Consider the following 17,965-nt stretch of genomic DNA (forward strand, 5'->3'; position numbering starts at 1 on the left):
ATAAGTAGTAACATCTAAGAAGCAGAGTAGAGCTGCTTGTGATCCACCTTTTAAAGTGGATCATTTACTACACTTGAAGGGATTTTTATGTCGTTTTTGAAAAAAAGCCTCACCCTGATGTCAAATTAGAGGGAAGAAAATTCACTAGTGCAGCTTTGCAGTTGTTAGAAAAGCAAAAATACCTGTTTGAAGGTATTCTCCAACAGCCTGCGTACAAGCTGGCCAGAGCTGAGTAATTATGTATTTTGAGAAGAGCTGATCTCTAAAGACAGGCAGCAGCACCAGCCTTTACAACAGCTTCCACGTCCGACAGGAATGCAGGTGTGCGAAGACCGAGCCGAAGCAGTCATCTGTTCAGGAATTCACAAAAACCCCAGCCAGCGCTGCGAGTGCCGCTCGGCCACCGGCCGCTGAAGCTGCCCTGCGAAGTCCCGGGTGGCCCCGCAGCTCCTTGGTGCCCAGGCGCAGGCAGCTGTGTTCTCCGCTGCTCTGCGATCCCAGCGCGCTGCAGCTGCCCAGCCTGAGCCTTACGAAAGGTGAGGGCAGCCCGTTTTGACACGTGTCACAGGAGGAAAGGACGGGCTCTTGGCTCAGAGAAGTCTCTCACCCCTGTTTGCCAATACCTTAGAATTCAGGAACTGCATTTCCCCCTTTGTAAAACTGTTAAAACAGAGGACGGGCAGGATTTCTCAAATTTAAAACTGGTGGTGTTCCAGCAGCTTCCCTGTGCCTCTCAGGCTCCGTACGTCCGAACCGCAGCTGTGGTCTGCGCCCCTGCAGCGCAGAATTCAAACTGACGCCTCCACCCCAGTGCGGAGGCCGATACCCAACTTTCATCCAGTTGTTTTTCCGAAGTGGAACCTTGCGGTGCATTACCCAACTTCAACCACTGAACAGTCCCTGGGGGAGCCGGTGCTGCGGCTGCCAGTCCCAACGCACTCTACGATGGGCAGTCACTTACCCGTTCGGCGGCGGTCGCTGCCCGTCGCGCTGCTGGACGCGTGCCCGCCGTGGCAGCCGTCCCGCTCGGTGCCGCCGAGGCACCCTCTTGCGGCACCCAACACCGAGTGCCCGGGGCTGGCAAGGTGAGCTGCCGCTTGTAACCGCTTCTCTTCCACGCCGCTCAGCTCCTGCTCTCCCGAGACCTGTTTTCGCTAGACTTTTTGTCAAATATTTCTCTCAAAGATAGCTTAGCGTTAGTTCTAAATAACTCAGAAGTGTTGCACTATTCTGAACTAGGTTTCGGTGTTAGTTTTCACTGTTAATTGCCTATGGAACAACGTGTCTGCTTCCACTCTCAAGACCAAATCAAACTTTATTACCAAACGCTAGCGCTTCAGAGGCGTGCCTCCTGCCCTGCTGCTTTTCCTCAAAAGCGTCTATCAGTTCTAATCTGCACCACAATGAGAAAATCGTAATTAAGCTGCCTGTGTGCCAAGCCTTTACAGTCAGGCACACAAAGAAAGTAAATCTGGCTTTAGAGTTAATTAATTTAGGAAACTCTGTGAGGAGGGTCTTTTCTGTGGTGGTGATTTGTTTGCTTTCAAGCCAACACTGGAGCTCACGCAAATCCATAGCTTTGACACCTACAGCTTTGTTTTAGTCTACATGAAATTATAGTGATTTATCTGATCTATGTTAGACGACTACATCTTCGTAACTACACCACTCCCGAGTGAAAAAGTGGCATTCTCTGCTGCAAGAAAAGGGCTCCTTATTTTCCAGACCGTTTACGGATCAGCATCATCACTCCTTGCAGGCACAGGCCATCTTCAGGTTCCCAGCTCAGTACAGATCAGACACGGCAAATCAGCAGCACCAAGATCAGCAGCAAAACTTGACTCCAAAGTGCAAGAGATCACCTCGAAAAACCCTTTTATTTGGGGACTAGCAGAGGAAGATCTTTTTCACTGGCTATGCAGTCAAGTGAGCAAGTTCAAAGAACTAAAGTAATATTAGTAAAAGAAAGCAAAACAGCGATAGAGGGTGGGGAGGTGTTTTAATCAAACTTTCATCACTTGCAGTGTTGATGACAAGAGATAAACCACCCTAATATTCATAGTCGTACCCTATGTACCCCAGAGGGTTTCTGCCCCCCCAGCCTCTCCGCCCAGCACCCACTGTGGCAGGAGAGCTGGCTTTCTGTCGTCCAAGCGCCTCGGGGGTGCTTGGTGCCCAAAAGGCAAAGTGGGAAATATGCCAGCAGCAGGGACCAGCCTTCCTAACCTAAGAGACTCGGCCAGAATCTTCACGTGGCTGGCATCCACAGGAGAGATGCGACATACCTTGCAGAGCAGAGAAGGGGAGCTCCAGCAGTTCACAGGCAGATGGTAATTGCTCCCCAGGGACCCCACTGCTCCTTCTAAGTGGCTGGGTCCCAGAGGTGTTGGCTTCAGCAGCCACGATGGGTCTGCCTCGCTCCACGGCCAGGGCTCAGCCCACCCAGCAGCCCCGGGCCAGCACGGCCCTGCCACTCTCATGGTCCTGGCTCAGCGCTGAAGCTGCGTTATGCCAGCCGCTCCTGGACTATCATCCTTCCAAAGCCAGACCTCCAAGATTAATTTCTGAGAAGTTCTGGCAGACTCAGCTTAGGTATTCTGCTTATTAGTTGGTCCCTCAGTAGCCTTTCTGAAAACTCCTCTAGCTACCAAGGGTTAAGGCTAGACCTACTACACGTAGAGCAGCCATGTGTCCCAGAAAATTGCCAGTAACAAATTTTTTTTTTTTTTATTCCCTTGGTACTACTGAATACTTGCTGCCTCATATTATGGGTCTATGCTTCAGAATATTGCATTTCGCAAAGATGCCTTAGCTTTCCAGGAGTTAATTCAGATGCCAGTAGTAGTTCAGTCGTGGAACTTGGCACAGGCTAGTTTTTCCTATGGGGAAGCAGTCACACCAAAACAAAGGCATCAGGTTTAACTATGCTCAGTCCTTGCAGACAAATGTACTTACAACTTAAGAACAGCTCCTCAATTTAAGTAAAATATTTTTAATAGTTAGTAGTGAAGGATTTTTTAACAGCTGAATCAACAGCAGCATATCCACATCCACTGTGCTCAACTGAAGTCACAACTTAAGCTGGTGCAGTCTTTCCTGGAGAGAAGCATTAAATGGCACCAGTCTGTGTGCAGACAAGGCCTTACTTCTGTCCTTTCACAACAGCACTTACAGCCTCCTACAGCACTTTTACCTCCTGAGCCATAACTCCTCTGTCTTGAGTGCAGGACATTTTCCCCTGCTCTCTTTACAGTGGTGTATTTTCTTTCTTTTCTGTCTTTGTACTATTATTACAGAAAGGAAAAAAAAAAAAGACATAGAAAAATACATAAATTATGTACGCTGTAATCCTAGCAAAGGATGAGCTCCCACTACAACTGTATTCCCTTTACAAAGTCTCCTTATTTTGTTAGAGGAACAAAACAGTCCAAGTGCCCTTTGTACCTGGGATCTATAACTACACAAGCAAACCCTATTCACTTTGTGAACAGGTCTTGGGTGTTGAAAAGTTTAACTGCAGAAGAAATGAAGCAAACTGAAAGGGGCAGTAAAAGGGAGTCTGTACCGCCAGAGCCAGGGCTCTACAAACCTGCCCCCCCCTTCCAGCAGGTGGCAGCATCGAGCTGTCTCTCGCAATTCACTGCTGTGAAGCAGCAGGAGAGGTGCCACAAACATTGCGCTTTTAATGAATGACTTCCCCTTCAAAGTCCGATCCATGAACAATTTACATAAAATATTAGTACCGAATAAGATATTGTAATAGATAGCTACAAACTCATTCTATTTATCTGTCTACAGCCAACTCAACAGAAGCTTAGTGGTTTGCTGTGACGAAGTGCTTTTTACTCAGGAAGTTCTACCACAAGAACAGTAATGAGACATATTTACCGTTTACGTTTTATCTAATAAACCCTCTTCACTCTGCTGTGCGCTTAGTTGCTGTTATCAACAAATGCAGTTAAGAAGTTTAAGTAGCTTTAGTACCTGAGTTGAGTAAATTATCAGTTCATGTGTTTCTTTTATGTCTAATAAGGCAAGTCAACTGAACTTCAACAAAGATTTGAAGCACCGATGAGTACTTAGTATGCACGTGACTGGGTAGTTTAAAAGTTGGGATACTGCAAACATCTCTCTTCTTCCTCTCCTTTGGATTCATTTTCTATTTGAAAAATACTGATACATTTGCTGCTGACTTCTATTTGACAATTAACAACAAAGAACATAGGAAAACAGTCTCTTCCAAGTGTTGCTCTGTCCAACAGAAAACCTGAGTTCAGGCGTTTCAGACATACACACTGATGCTGCTGATAAACGTCTGCACAGCAAACTGCATCTGTGAGGTGTTCCTTTCGCCCCTTCCTACAGGGCAGCAGTAAATATAATGGACAAATATTGCTACAAATGCAATACATGAAATGAGTTAAAGTTTAAGTATAAAAACTCTCAGCAGAGTCAAATAAGCAATGGACACAAACTGCTTTTGTGGCTCCTTCTGGGAAAAATGTGTTTATATTACACTGCTTAAAGTTCGTCCTCCTCTGGTATAATTAAAAACAACGTTTCCTAGTATTGCAAGATGCACGCCAGTCTGCTATTTCACAAATCATTTTGGGTGGTGCTTCCCCAGAAACACCTAGATGATCTTACCAGATAAACAAGAATTTTACATCTCCTTTGGTATGAGCTAGATACTGACAATTAACACTGGCTCACATGACAAATTCGGGATTTCTGTCACCACCTGAATCTCTGAACTATGTTCCTAAATCTCAACAACCCATACACTTGTACCAATTTGGAAGGTAGGATGACTTTTGAAAATCCATACAAATGTTAGGCACTGCGCATTAAATTAATACCAATTTTCCTAACGAAATGAAAAGCAACACTTCTGAAAGGGAATGTGATGCGTACCTAATTTCCTTTTACACGTGTAGCTCAAATACTGCCTGCAACTTTTAAAGTACTTTTACTTAATAATCACTTATCAAAGCAAGTTCAAGGTATTTCCCACTCTAGTTATTAATCAAATAAATAGGACTATTTTCACTGGAAACATCAAGAGATTAGACAGTGTCATTAATCAGGCTCCAGATTTTGGTGTACAGAGTCACTCCCAAGTACAGCCCTAACTCATCCCCAAAGAAGCTACAGAAAAAATTAGGAAGTGAAAAAACACGAACTAATGCGGTGAAAAAGAAATCACTGCTCTATATAACTGCATACTACTAGCACCAAATAGCCTTTTTTTTTTTTTTTTAAATGCAAAACATGTTGGGAGGAGGGGGGCTTGGTGGCAGGGTTTAGATGCAAATATACTGTATGTCCCTATCACCCAGTACATCTGTAAGAGTGGCTTGGTTTTCTTCTTGCTACTACTTAATAAAACTAATGTGATAGATAACAAAATCTTGCATCTGACAAGTACAAAGTAAACATATAAAGTAAATCCATGTCTGAAATATGATAAACTGACTGATGGGAAGAGTAATAGAGAGAGTAATTCTGCTAATCATGTTAAGTTTCCTTAATTCCTGCAGGGCCTTGTGCGCCGAGGTCACAAACAAGGATGTGCAGCACACGCCTTGAAGCTCTGGGAGAACGCAGGCTGTATTTTCAAATCCTGTCTATGGAAGAATCCCGTCCTCAGCCTCCTCTAGGCGACCTTACGTCCAAACATTAGACACCTAGATGTCTGGTCATCTTAAATGTCTTACATAATGAATGTTCAGAAATTAGCATTTCTAAACAGGGAGTCACTTTGTTCTAACATGAGTGTCTACAACAGATGGGAGGTTTCGTCCGCTGAAGGTGTTTTTCTTGACAGAGTAACTCTGACTTTAAGAGTTCTAACTTTTAGAGTCCCGAAGTGAAGTGAGAGGACTCTCACGAATTTCCACAGTGCTATTAATTCCTATGTTTTGAACAGTATATAAAGATTTGCTACATAAACAAAATCTTGTAGAAGATGATGCAATAGCAGCTTCACAGGAAGATTACAGATCAAGCCCATCCAATCAAAAACCAGGACAAATTTTTTCACAAATACACAATTTACCTGGGAATTTAGTAATGGCACAGAATCCCCACATATTAGTACAACTTACCTTAATAACAGCAGTCATAAATTCTTCCTTGCATTTGGTATGAGAGTTCTTCATCACACGAACTAGGCTGCTTTCTACTTGTTATTAAAGTCTGGTATATATACATATTTTTGAACCAATTTAACAATTTAGCTACAGGAATCCAATTTTCTACTGGAATTGGTTAAATCTGTGTAACCCCCAGTGTGGTAAAACTTAACAGCAATCCCCCCTTAAAAAAACGTTCAGTCTCCCTGACTAAAAATCTGTATTCCTGTTCCCTAGAAAAAAAAAACAAACCTATCGCAATACAGACATTTTAAGTGATAAGGTTATATGAGCACTTGCAATTATATTGAGATAGAAATTGTCATAAACATTTGACATGTAAAATAAGCCCTTACACTTTCATTTACATCTTTCTCTCCTAATTTTAGTTATAACACTGTTTCTGACAAAAAAGCTACAGTTTCTGAAAAAGCAGATTAAAAATGCAAGTTTATAAAAAAAAAAGTATCTTAAGAGTTCACTATAAAAAAGGCACAGAGCCCAAGTGACAAAATATACAACAAAAATATGCAGGGAAAAATTATAACCACTTAAACATCTGATGTGGGTAAACAGAATTAAAATATGCCTAGTAAGTCTACTATGTGCTATAATAATAAACAGCAATTTAGGGTAGTTAGTGTTCCCTCAGTGTTTAAAAATTACATCTTAAAGATAATTTATAAACTCATCTGTTACTTTACATATAATTTACGTGTTTAATAACTAGGTTTATTTCTGAAAATAAAATGTAAAATTGGCTAAAGTGTGGTTAAGAAAGCTGTGAGAACTGTATTTCTGAATTCATTAATCAGCAAGCCAGTAAACATTCGACACCAGGTCATGTGTTTTGTAAATGTGAAATGTCACATTTCATCTGAAGTACCACCACTGCATGATAAAACTACTTAGCTGGAGTCAATCAAAAACTGTCATTAGCAGAAAGACTTGTTCAGGCTACAAACCAGTATTTACTTACCTTTATGTGAGCTACAAGGATGCTATTCAAAACCTGCAAAAATATGCAAGGCAATATCTCTGCCTAATATCCCCTTAAAGATGTGTTCTTGTGTGTGTGGATAATGTGTGAATTATGAACATACAAATAGAAAGGAAAGAAAAAAAAAAGTGCTGCCTCCCCCCAAACTTAAAAGTAAAGAATGGTCCTTTAAATTATTTCATGTAAGGAAGAAAAGCAGCAGGAAGAACTTGGATATACTTGGCAGTTAAAAGCTGTTTGCAGAAGTGTAAAGTATCGTTGGATACCACGTGAAGATTTCATTCTCGGCACTAAAATGAAAATGCAAGACCTGAGAGACAGGTGCCAAATCTAAATTACAAAAATACAATTCAAATTAGTACAGTTAATTGCTGATTCATGACGCACACTGTGCGACCTTCTTGTAAAACTTCACACAAATGTTATCAATACTTACCTTTTCTAGATTAAAAACAGTTAATGTCTTTACGGGAAAAAATTAAAGCTTAATCATGTAGTTTTCATCCAGAAATCAGCTGGGTAGATTACATACAACCTTATCTTAATCATACAACTGTCATATATGATACAAATAAAACTTCTAAAGGTGTCTCCCGTTTGCGTGCATCTCAGTGCGCGAATCTTTGAAGGTGGAGAAAAGTAGTTTGGTGCCACATTAAGAAAAAAACCCAAATCCTAAACTCCCTAGTCTTGCCGAGCCAAGAATGGATGGGTATTCAAAGACAATGTAAATGATTATTCAGGAATATCCCTATGCGATACATACATTTGAACAACAGTGAAGATGAAATGGCAGCAGTCCTTTCTGGCTTTACAGCATTGTAATTATGATCGCTTGCCCAGGATGGCGTGCTGGGTTCTGGTGCTGGCTCTTTAGCAATAGGTTGAGTGTTTGCCTCAGTCTTGACAGTTGTCAAAACAGTTGTCTTCATATTCAGCTCTCTTTTCTCGGGAAATTGTCTCTTTTGGTTTGAAAGAGGCTTAATACCTGCCTGTATGGTTAAGAGAAGCTTAATTACTAATAATCATCAAATACATTATATTTCACAAGCAGAGATATAGTTACATACTTGTACGCAAATGTCTTTTAGAGTAAGCTTCTGTACATACACTCACAATATGCCCTGTAACTTCAGGAAAAGAGAATGGTAAAGAAACCACCTCAAACCAACAGTATTTATCACCAAGTTGTAAGATTTTTTTTTTCTTTGTTTGAAAAACTACTGCCCATTTTACAATGGTTTCAAAGGGAAAGGAGGAGGCTTTGATTTCAACTTTTTGCTTCCCAAAGCACATATACAATGCAGTCACGTTAGTTGACAATTCACAATAATTCCAAATTACTGCCCAGAACCCAGTAATTTGGAGTTTAAAAAGGTAAAATTAATTTGGAATGAAATTAAAATTCAAAAAGTGTACTGCTTATACTTTTTTTAAAGGTAAATTAATTTGGAATTAAAATATTTTTTTTAAAAAAGTGCTGTCACATAGAAGGCCCTTTCAAGAAACTATCTCTACCTAGAGGCAATTATTAAGATTTTTAAGAAGTGACAGGAAAATATTTTTGAAGAATTAAACAATGCTTTTATCACAGAAAAAGGCAACAGAACAACAACAAAAAAAAAAAATAGAAAGCTCCTCTTCAATGCAGGACGTGGCAGTTTTGTTTGACTGAAAAAGGAGAGCAGAGAAATAAGCCACTACACTTCAGGACATCTGCACTGGATCGTGAACATAAGCTTACCTGCAGTTGAGATTTTGGCATGCCAGGTTTTTCAGATTTTGGTTTGATCTTCTCTTTAAGTTTTGGTTTTGCATCTTTGCCAGCACTTAAAAACTTCATAGTGGCTGCAGCATGTTTGAGAATGCAGTCATTGCTGCAATACACGGAATCAGGCTGAGCCAAATTAAAACAGCCAGGACCAATGCACTTCGATGCCCCAGGAGCGTCAATTACCTACAGATAGAAATGGAGTGGGTTCAAACTTCAAAGAGGAAACAACAGCAACATACCTTCAGAACATGATGAAATGCTTACATATCATATGTGCAGAAGTCAGGTAGGACTGTTAGTGACTTTGAAAACAACTTTCGTTCATGATACAACAGAAACAAACCATACAAAGGCAAGAATTTCACTCTAGTAACACGCCAGTTTCAGAAAGTGTTGTATGTTCAAGTGGTTGGTCTGCTAGCAGTGAACTCGGGGAGGCCGGTTTCATAGATATTCAGATCCCATAAGCACATAAATGCTTTTGTCTGATCCTCTACATTATGTGAGAAATCTGCTTAATAATGCAGGACGGGTTTCCGAAGAGCAAGGTTTCTAACACACTTTTTACTTACAGATCACCATTAGCAGCTGTCCTCAGCCATGCACACGTGCAAAAGGAAGCACTCAGCTATTCAGGTGTACAGGCAATTCTTGCTCTAGAGGTTTACCAATTTAAATTTTAGAAGCCTCCAACTTACATAAACACAACAATTCTCCTAGACAATTTTGCCATAGCCTAATACTTGCTATACTTGAGCAGTTTGCATATGCAATCTGTATTTTCCTGTACTTCACCATTAGTCTCCATTTATACTGGAGCGTTACACACTAAGCACTTCCTCTTCAAACGTTAAGATTTAGAAAATAGCATGTTCCTTGAAGACAGAGTGCATTAAGCCAAAGTCTAGAAATATCTGAAAGTTCTTTATGCTTCAGTGTATCACCTCTACATATTATGCCTTTAGCCTCACTCTTCTACATGACTCCTAAAAATGTTATACAACTGACCTAACACTCAGAACTACTGTAGTTCTGAACAGCCTCTCCCCTTGTCAATAAACTGCAATTTGTAATTACCAAAAGTAAATTTTTCAGCAATATTTCCAGTTAAAAATATATATATATTTTATTTGCTTAGCGTGGCTTATTTTTCCCCAATCAAAAGCCAGTACAAAGCATTACCTGCTGCGGTCTGATAAAATACGGGTTTGGGAATTTTCCCATAAAAAATAAGTTTATACTTTAGAATGCTTTTCCATCACACACACAGTTAACTGTGAAGTATGAGAAAGAAGTATCAATTCATGGTGCCTAAGAAGCACCTCAAACTTCAGATTAACTGAGCTGTCGTTTCTAATTAAGGGCATTTACTCAGATGATGACAAAACTTTCAGCGTTGATGTCTGTACTTGTACAATTTCTAGGAGTTTTAATCACCAACCAAAACTCGACAGCTATAGGTGCTTATGGACAGGAACAAAGAGGAGTCTCTGTCAAAGTGCTGAGCGTACTGGTGTAAGCGAACAGATGAACTGCTCAGTCACTGTAACACAGAGTGATTTCAGCACATCAACGTAAGAAACAGCAATGATCTTTTTGCCTAGCATGGGCAGGGAATTCTGCAGCGAGAGAGTGGTGCTTGTTTATACAGCCATAGAGGGATCTTAACTGCAGTATGAGGGACGGCATGGGATAAACACAGACAGACTCGGACTGTTCAGTGCCCTCAAGAGGTGACACCACCCAGCAAACACAAATAGAGCAGTTCCATCCCATTGCCAAATGCCAAAAGAATATCTAAAATATTAGCAGCTCTTCCATAAGAGGCAAGGAGTTAATGATAATTATGTTTTTCTTTCACTAAAGGAGAGATGCCCAACACATTCAAGTAACTTGTTAGCATGCTAATATCAAAGGGCAATTGGTGATACTCAGAAGCAGAACTTACAATTAATACTAACACTGTCAGTGAAATGCAGACCAACACCAACAGAACTGGACTCTCAAAAACGGTTTTGTGTACAAAGAAGTACAAATGTATTTGCAACTGTATTTGACAACATTTTGGAGAAAAATACTGCTTTTCTACACCTCTTAAAATAGTAAATATTTATATATTAAGCTCAAACTATTCTTATCTATACATTAAGCTTACTATGCTGATATGGATAACTCTGCTATTTATACTGACTAATGTGCAGGGGGTGTTCCATAAATGTTTTGTAGAAAACATACTACAATAAAGATCTCTCCAAAGAGACACTTATACTCAACCTTGTAATGCTTACTCTGGGAATGATTTCAAAGTTTAAACATTAGGCCTCAGAGAACAAACTCATACAGAAAAAAATATGAATAGCTGTAACATTCTAACAGCAAATACACTAAACATGCTCTTCAAGGCTTAACAAGAAAGAAAAGGAAAATGTTTAAGATGTTGGCATTGCTACAGGAGCTTAGGCAGTACAGAGACCACCACTGCAGCATAATTTTTAAATCTGTATACACTGCGCTGAAGAAGCTTCTTTGCCTGTATTTTGAATTGGGCATGGAACTTGCTATTACAAAATTTAAGCTTCTTTTATATTTTGTGCTAGAATTTGCAGTAATTTGAAATACACATTTTTATGTTAAAAAAGGCAGTATAAAACAACTCTCTATGTAGTAGTAACTTCAAGAAGCATAAGGACAAAAAGCAGAACTTCAAAGACTAATTGAAGTACAGAGGAAGTGCAGCTGGAATTAACTCCAACAGACTCTTGTCAATGTTAAGTAAAAAGCTGCACTATCATTGGAAGTGTCCAAAATTGTTTGATATTATTTCAAAGCTAGTATAAACCAGTCCAGAATTCTAGTATTTCTATTAAAAGAACACCTTGATTTGACTTCCAAAACAGTATTTGTAAAGGGCAGAATAGCATAAAGCATGTAGTGTGGCATTTCCTTATACCTACAAAAAACTATTAAATTTCCCACTTCAAAATAACACTTTCTTAGTTCCTGGACTGATAGAACTATGGATAAACTTCTGCTAAACAGCAATGTTTAGTGGATTGTTCGGCTTCAGATTTAGCTTTAAAAAAACAAGTCAGATTTACAGCCGTACAAGTAAGCCATTGTCTCAATGTACTCGGTGAAACATGAAAAATAAGAAACAATTAAAATACTTACAGGTTGAAATATCTTCAGTTTTTTCTTCCCACTTGGATTTGCAGCTTTTTCAATCCTACCCTTGATGCCTTGGTCCTCGACAGATTTTTGTTCAATCGTTCCTATGCTTGTGAATTCTGTGCCATCCGTATTTACTTGCCCCACTTTAGCTTCCTGCTGGTCTAGTTCTGAAACAGGCTCATCCTGTCCCTGGAGAATGGTGCAGTTTGGACAGATATAGTCCTCACCATTCCTTTCCAACAATCGCCCTCGAGCCTCAGAAATACCCACGCAGGAACCATGAAACCATTCCTCACATCTATCACAACAAATCATAAACCTGAAAAAAAAAAAACAACCAAGGAAAAGTGAAACACTGTGAGAATACAATTAATTCTGAACACCTAGGTATTTCAAGCTGATCTTAAGCACCCTGCTGAAATACCAGTATACTGTTCTGCCTCACTGTTCCATTTCTGTATTCATTTGTTTATCCCCTCTTTTAAATATGTTATAAACTCACCCCCAAACTTCAAACAAATGGAACAGTTCATTTACATATACTCAAAAAAGTAAGCATTAGCATTTGGTTTGATTTTTCATCACAGGAAAATTCCAACTCCTTGCACTGCATTGTTACTTGAAACCTTTGCCTACCTGTTGTTGTGAGGCTGACGACAAATACAATACAGTGCATTTGGATCATAAATCTCAGATTCAGGTTTGCTTTTGGGCAGTTCTCCAGGTTCTTCATCCGTGATCCCTTTTGCGCCAATGGCAGGCTTCACCTCCTTCTGAACCTGAAGATCTTCAGTGCTTTCCTCAGACACAACCACTTGACTTGCGATCTCAGTGTTGTCTGCAGTCTCAGGCTCTTGCTTGACAGGCAACTCGGACTCAACTTGTCTTTCAGACTCAACATCACCCGCTTCTGTAGGACCTTGTTCTGAATTCCTTTTCCTCAGGCGGGTCTGTATATCCTTCAGTGTCAGCTGCGCAGGTTTCTGTTCAACACGTTTCTTTCTTAGTCGATTCTGCAGTTCCTTTAGTGTTAACCCATCACTATCGCTATCAGAAGTGTCACCTTCCTCTTCCTCCTCCTCGTCCTCCTCTTCTTCTTCCTCTTTTGTGCACCTGCTTTTAGAGTCTTTCTGATCCTTGCTGCTCCTAGTCCAAATCCTCCGAGTCACAGGTTTTGTATCTGGAGTGCTCTCAAGACTATCTTCTGAAGCGGTTTCAGCATCTGTAGCTGGGCAGGATGCTGGTTCACCGGAATCTTCCAGAGCACTAGGAACACTCCGCCTTCCCCTGCGTCTTACTGTTGTAAGAAATTCTTCCACTCTTTCTGTTCGCTTTGGTTGCCGTCCGCTACGCCTGAGGTTTAAGCTCTGTTGCTGCTGTTGTGGCTGTTGTTCACTAGAGTCCACATCAGCATCTCCTGCACCTTCTCGCTTAGCAATTGTAGTCCTTCGAAACCCCCAGGTTTTCCTGAACTCTTTACTTGTAGGCTTGATAGTTTTTTGCTCCTCCTCATTGCTGTGGTCAACTTTCTCATCCACAACTGATGCTAAAAACAAGGGAATAGTTATGAAACTGGTGGTGAAGGAAGATGGTTTTTCTTAAATGTTCTTTTTCAACATAGTATTTTCTTTGTGATAATATACATGTATCTCCACCTCATTTTATCACCCTGAAAACAGATTTCTTGTGAATGTAATACAACAGCAGTTGCAATTAAGTACACCACGCAACACTGTGCCAACGTAATTGAGCTGTTACAAACTCTTCTGTTATTTAAAAATCTATGTATATACACACACACTGGACAAATAAGCATATTTTCTGCTCAATTTAAAATGAAGAAATCTTACCAGGAGAACTATTTTCCATGTTGTCAGTATTAGATTCAGATTCTAATGGCACTGGCTGTGAACTTACAGCTTGTTCCATAGCACAGACACCACGGTCCCCACCCTGAAACTCTGAAGAGAAACATAAGGTTCACAACTCAGATAAAAAAATATTAATAGCTTAAGTAATTACTAAATATTCTGATGTAATTATGTTATTGCACCAAATATTTATCATGAATTTCAAGCCACTAATAGTCACTGAGTATCAATGAAAAGCTGACTGAATTCCTTCAAAGTACGAAGTTAAATATATGGGTTTGGACACTATACTGACATATTTCATTTAATAGCCTTAGGATTTCTGATATATTTCTCAAAAAATCCTTTCATGGTATGAACCTGTTCCCTGGGGTTTGTCTGTGGGAAAAACCCATCACAGTTCCACTCCTTAGGTGGCCACAGGAACCAGGCATGCCCCAATGTGAAAGACCATGGAGCAGAACAAGGAGTCATCCAAACTGAGAATACAGACACAGTTACTGTTCTAAAGGTGAGGATGGCATTTGGTATCACTAACATTTTCTGGTAGAAAGGACTGCTGATTACCTGCAGCAGGGTAAGAAACAAGGTAGAAACAAAAGCCAGTTTAAAGAAATTCAAAGCTGCTGCTGTTTCAGTAGTACAGGGTTAGTGAAAGAATAATGAGGTTTTGGATTTTGAACAAAATATAAAACCAGAGAAATACCCTAGTCTTCCTTGTTAAAATAAGCTAGGTCTATTATCTTGTCTATTAAATAGTTTAGCTGCTATTTTTGAGTTGCTTCAGAAACACAGGTGGGTATTCAGGAAAAAGCAGTACAATTTCCCTCCATGATTTCTCTAACAAGGTTTACGGGATAGAAATGATACAGGAAAAAACAAAATCAAAATATTCTCAAACACCTCTCCAGAAAAAAAAAAAAAGTTTGCATTGAATGAAAGGATTTCTTTTTTCTCAAAAGTCTTTTCCAGCATGCTAGGAGACTCTCTTATTTGAGGAGACAGAAGCAAACGAGAGAAATAAATGTAAGGTCTGAGACCGCATTCTGAGTACTTCAGGAATAACCTGGTTTGAACAAGTATTACAGTTAGTATTACATCATGGTGCAATGTTTTAAATGAGTTGCATGCCATGTAAATGCTCTCCTAAATGAATGCAGAAACTATGTTTTGCAGTCACTGCAATTACGCTGCTCGTGCAAAAAAAAAAAATGCAGTAGTAAGTATACTTCAATGAATTGGGTAAACAGAAACAGTACTTTAAAAACAACAAAAAACAACCCCCAATTCTCCTCCAAGAACATTCCTGGAGTAGTTATATGCATATTCTTGGCTCAAGAATTGCACAGATAAGCCAAAAGGGAACATTAACAGAATTCCTAAGTAACAGTACTTGCTGAAAGAATCACAGATATTTCTAACAGCTGTAAATATTACAGCTACAAGTTCTCAGAGGCATCCTTTACTAAGCTTTTCCCAATCTTGCAGTACACACCGGTGATAAATTTCATTTCATATACTGCATCAGTTGCATTACTGTTTTGCCTTATCAAGCACGATCTCTCTATCGTGCAACTCCTCTGCTTTCTAGTATTATGTTTAACAATGGTACAACAGAAATGTAACTGCCAATGCTATGGAAACATAAACATCCATGCAGATATGTTAAACAAAATAACAAATTGTACCTTAAGAGTCATTTCAGTAAGGTACTGTAAACATCATCGTAAAAGCAGCAAACTCAAGAACATCAATTTTAAGTAGTAACTGATTACTTTTAACATTACAACCAGAATAAAAAGTGAATTTTTATCCTGTAGTACACAGGTAGAAAGCTGAAATTGCTTCAATCCAACATGAAATTCCATTCAGTTCCCCCCTCCCCAAATCACTAACTATAAATTTTTAATTTTTTTTTTTAAACAACATTACAATTATATTTATACCAGAAAAAGTCTGCAATGGAATTAAGGTAACAAGTCAAAACAGTTAAAGTTTGTTATCTTTGTTTACCTTGGAAGATGAAGAAACGTTAAAAGCTAAAAGCAGAGCTAATCCAAATTCTGAGATTTAAACTCCAGATAAAATATAAAGAAATAAGAAGTCTCTTCAGTGTCCTCTACATGCTTTACCTGACACAGCATTAGAGGTTGGAACCGTTTCTCCCCGCAGAGCTGAACAAAAAGGCGAGCCAGAGGAGGGCAGCAAAGGATCAGAGTCATTCAGCATTATCCCTCCAGCCCATGCTGAACCTCTCGATTCCAAAGCACCAGTCAGAGTCTCCGAGTTGTCAGCAGCACCAAATACTATCCCTGCTGGCTCCTGGGAAAGGAAAAAAAGAAAAGAGAGACAAAATAAGGCACCAATATATTTATGAACTTGTCTTACTATTGTTTACATAAATTTGGAATTGTTTTGCCTCTATTGAATTATAAAGCAAATTCCATTGTTTTGCCTTTTTGACAGTTCTCTACTTTCAGAAAGACACTGAAACCCGAAAGAAAAGTCAAACAACAGCACCTCCACCACTTACCAACAGCTGAGACCCTTGAAATAAATACAAAATAACATTGTACTCTCATCAATTCATTTAGATCCCAGTAAGATTTCCAGAACAGTAACAAGCTGTAATCAACAAGTCTATTCCATTTACAGTATTTAAAAGCATTCGGAGAGTGAAATTTAATAAGCTTATATTGTGCAATGAAAATGCAGAAATGCTTTTAAACACCATCGGCATGCCCAAGGTTACAGTAGGGAAGATTTACCAGTTTGTACTAAACTTCATCACAGAAGACATCTGCAGCTTTGAGGGTTTAAATCCAAGTGGCTACTCAGTGGTTTTGCAAGGTGAGATAATAAAAATTTATAGTTGAGGTTCAGAATTAACGACTATTCCTTATCAGTGTCCCTTTCACTAATAAGGTTTGCAATACCGAAAACTTCAGAAGCTTGTATTTCAAGGACACCAGATTATATCAGTAACAACACATTTTCCCCAAAACCAACCCTTGGAAAACACGTCAAAATCACAAGGCATTCATTTAAAGCATCTGAGCAACTGCTTAGTCCAGGGCTCCCAATTCACATGCAGAATGCCAATGGAACAGCAAACACTGCTTTCTTCTGAACACCTGAGCCTGAAAATCAGTAGGAAATGCCTGCATTTAACCCAAAGCAGCCTGCCAGACTACAAGGACACTGGAAAAGAATTTGGAATGAAAAGGAGGACCAGATGGACAAGATACAAAGTCACTTCTGAACTGGCCTATAAAAAAAATTAGCGAAGACAAAAGAACAATACTGGGCATAGACTCTACGTGTCAGCATTCTGCAATTAAAGATGCAGGGGATCTGCCACAGTAGCTGTAGTAAATAACTACAACATTAATAATTCTTTCAAAGGAATAAGGAATAAAAACTGATTGTTAACACTCCAGGTGGGGAGACATACAAATTGAAGAACAGCTTAGATAATCCTTCACAGATATGGCAATACACAGTCTGCCTTTTCTTTTAAGAGAATATATATATTTTTTTTTCAAATATCTCAAGGCCCCAACTCTTAAACCATCTTTGCTGTTTAGAAACACTTTTTATTTCCTAAGCAATTATAATCTCTAGGTCCTGTGCAGCCTGCTGTAGGTGACCCTGCTTCGGCAGGAGGGTTGGACTAGATGACCCACAGAGGTCCCTTCCAACCCCTACCATTCTGTGATTCTGTTCTCCAATGTCATGTCACTGTCACAAAAATAAGGAGAGGGCAAAAGACAAACCCCTCCCAAAATGTGATTTTCATCAGTGGATCACTTTTTTATTTCATGAACAATGAATCTCAAAACTTGCATGACTGTGGACAAGCAGAACTAGGAAAAAAACGGTAAGTACACAGCTAGACCCACCTCAGTACTTCCTGCCCCTGTACCATCTCTATAGTGGATTATGTATATTATCTACATTCTTTCCCTCCGCCAACTATTCCCACTCCAAAAGCAGAAGAAAAAAATTTAAACAA

General features: G+C 39.5%; 1 protein-coding gene across 1 annotated transcript in view; it reads right to left on the reverse strand.

Moving 5' to 3' along the window:
* DIDO1 (death inducer-obliterator 1) overlaps positions 1-17,965 on the reverse strand; it is a 55,916-nt gene that overhangs the window by 25,150 nt on the left and 12,801 nt on the right. Inside the window, exons 2-7 of the mRNA XM_075438870.1 lie at positions 16,083-16,272; positions 13,930-14,040; positions 12,716-13,625; positions 12,080-12,398; positions 8,879-9,091; positions 7,901-8,126 (exon numbers count right to left, since the gene is read on the reverse strand). Coding sequence (XP_075294985.1) covers positions 7,901-8,126; positions 8,879-9,091; positions 12,080-12,398; positions 12,716-13,625; positions 13,930-14,040; positions 16,083-16,179 — 1,876 coding nt within the window. The 5' untranslated portion in view covers positions 16,180-16,272. The remainder of the gene's footprint in view (positions 1-7,900; positions 8,127-8,878; positions 9,092-12,079; positions 12,399-12,715; positions 13,626-13,929; positions 14,041-16,082; positions 16,273-17,965) is intronic.

Source organism: Opisthocomus hoazin, chromosome 18, assembly GCF_030867145.1.
Source record: "Opisthocomus hoazin isolate bOpiHoa1 chromosome 18, bOpiHoa1.hap1, whole genome shotgun sequence".
NCBI lineage: Eukaryota > Metazoa > Chordata > Aves > Opisthocomiformes > Opisthocomidae > Opisthocomus > Opisthocomus hoazin.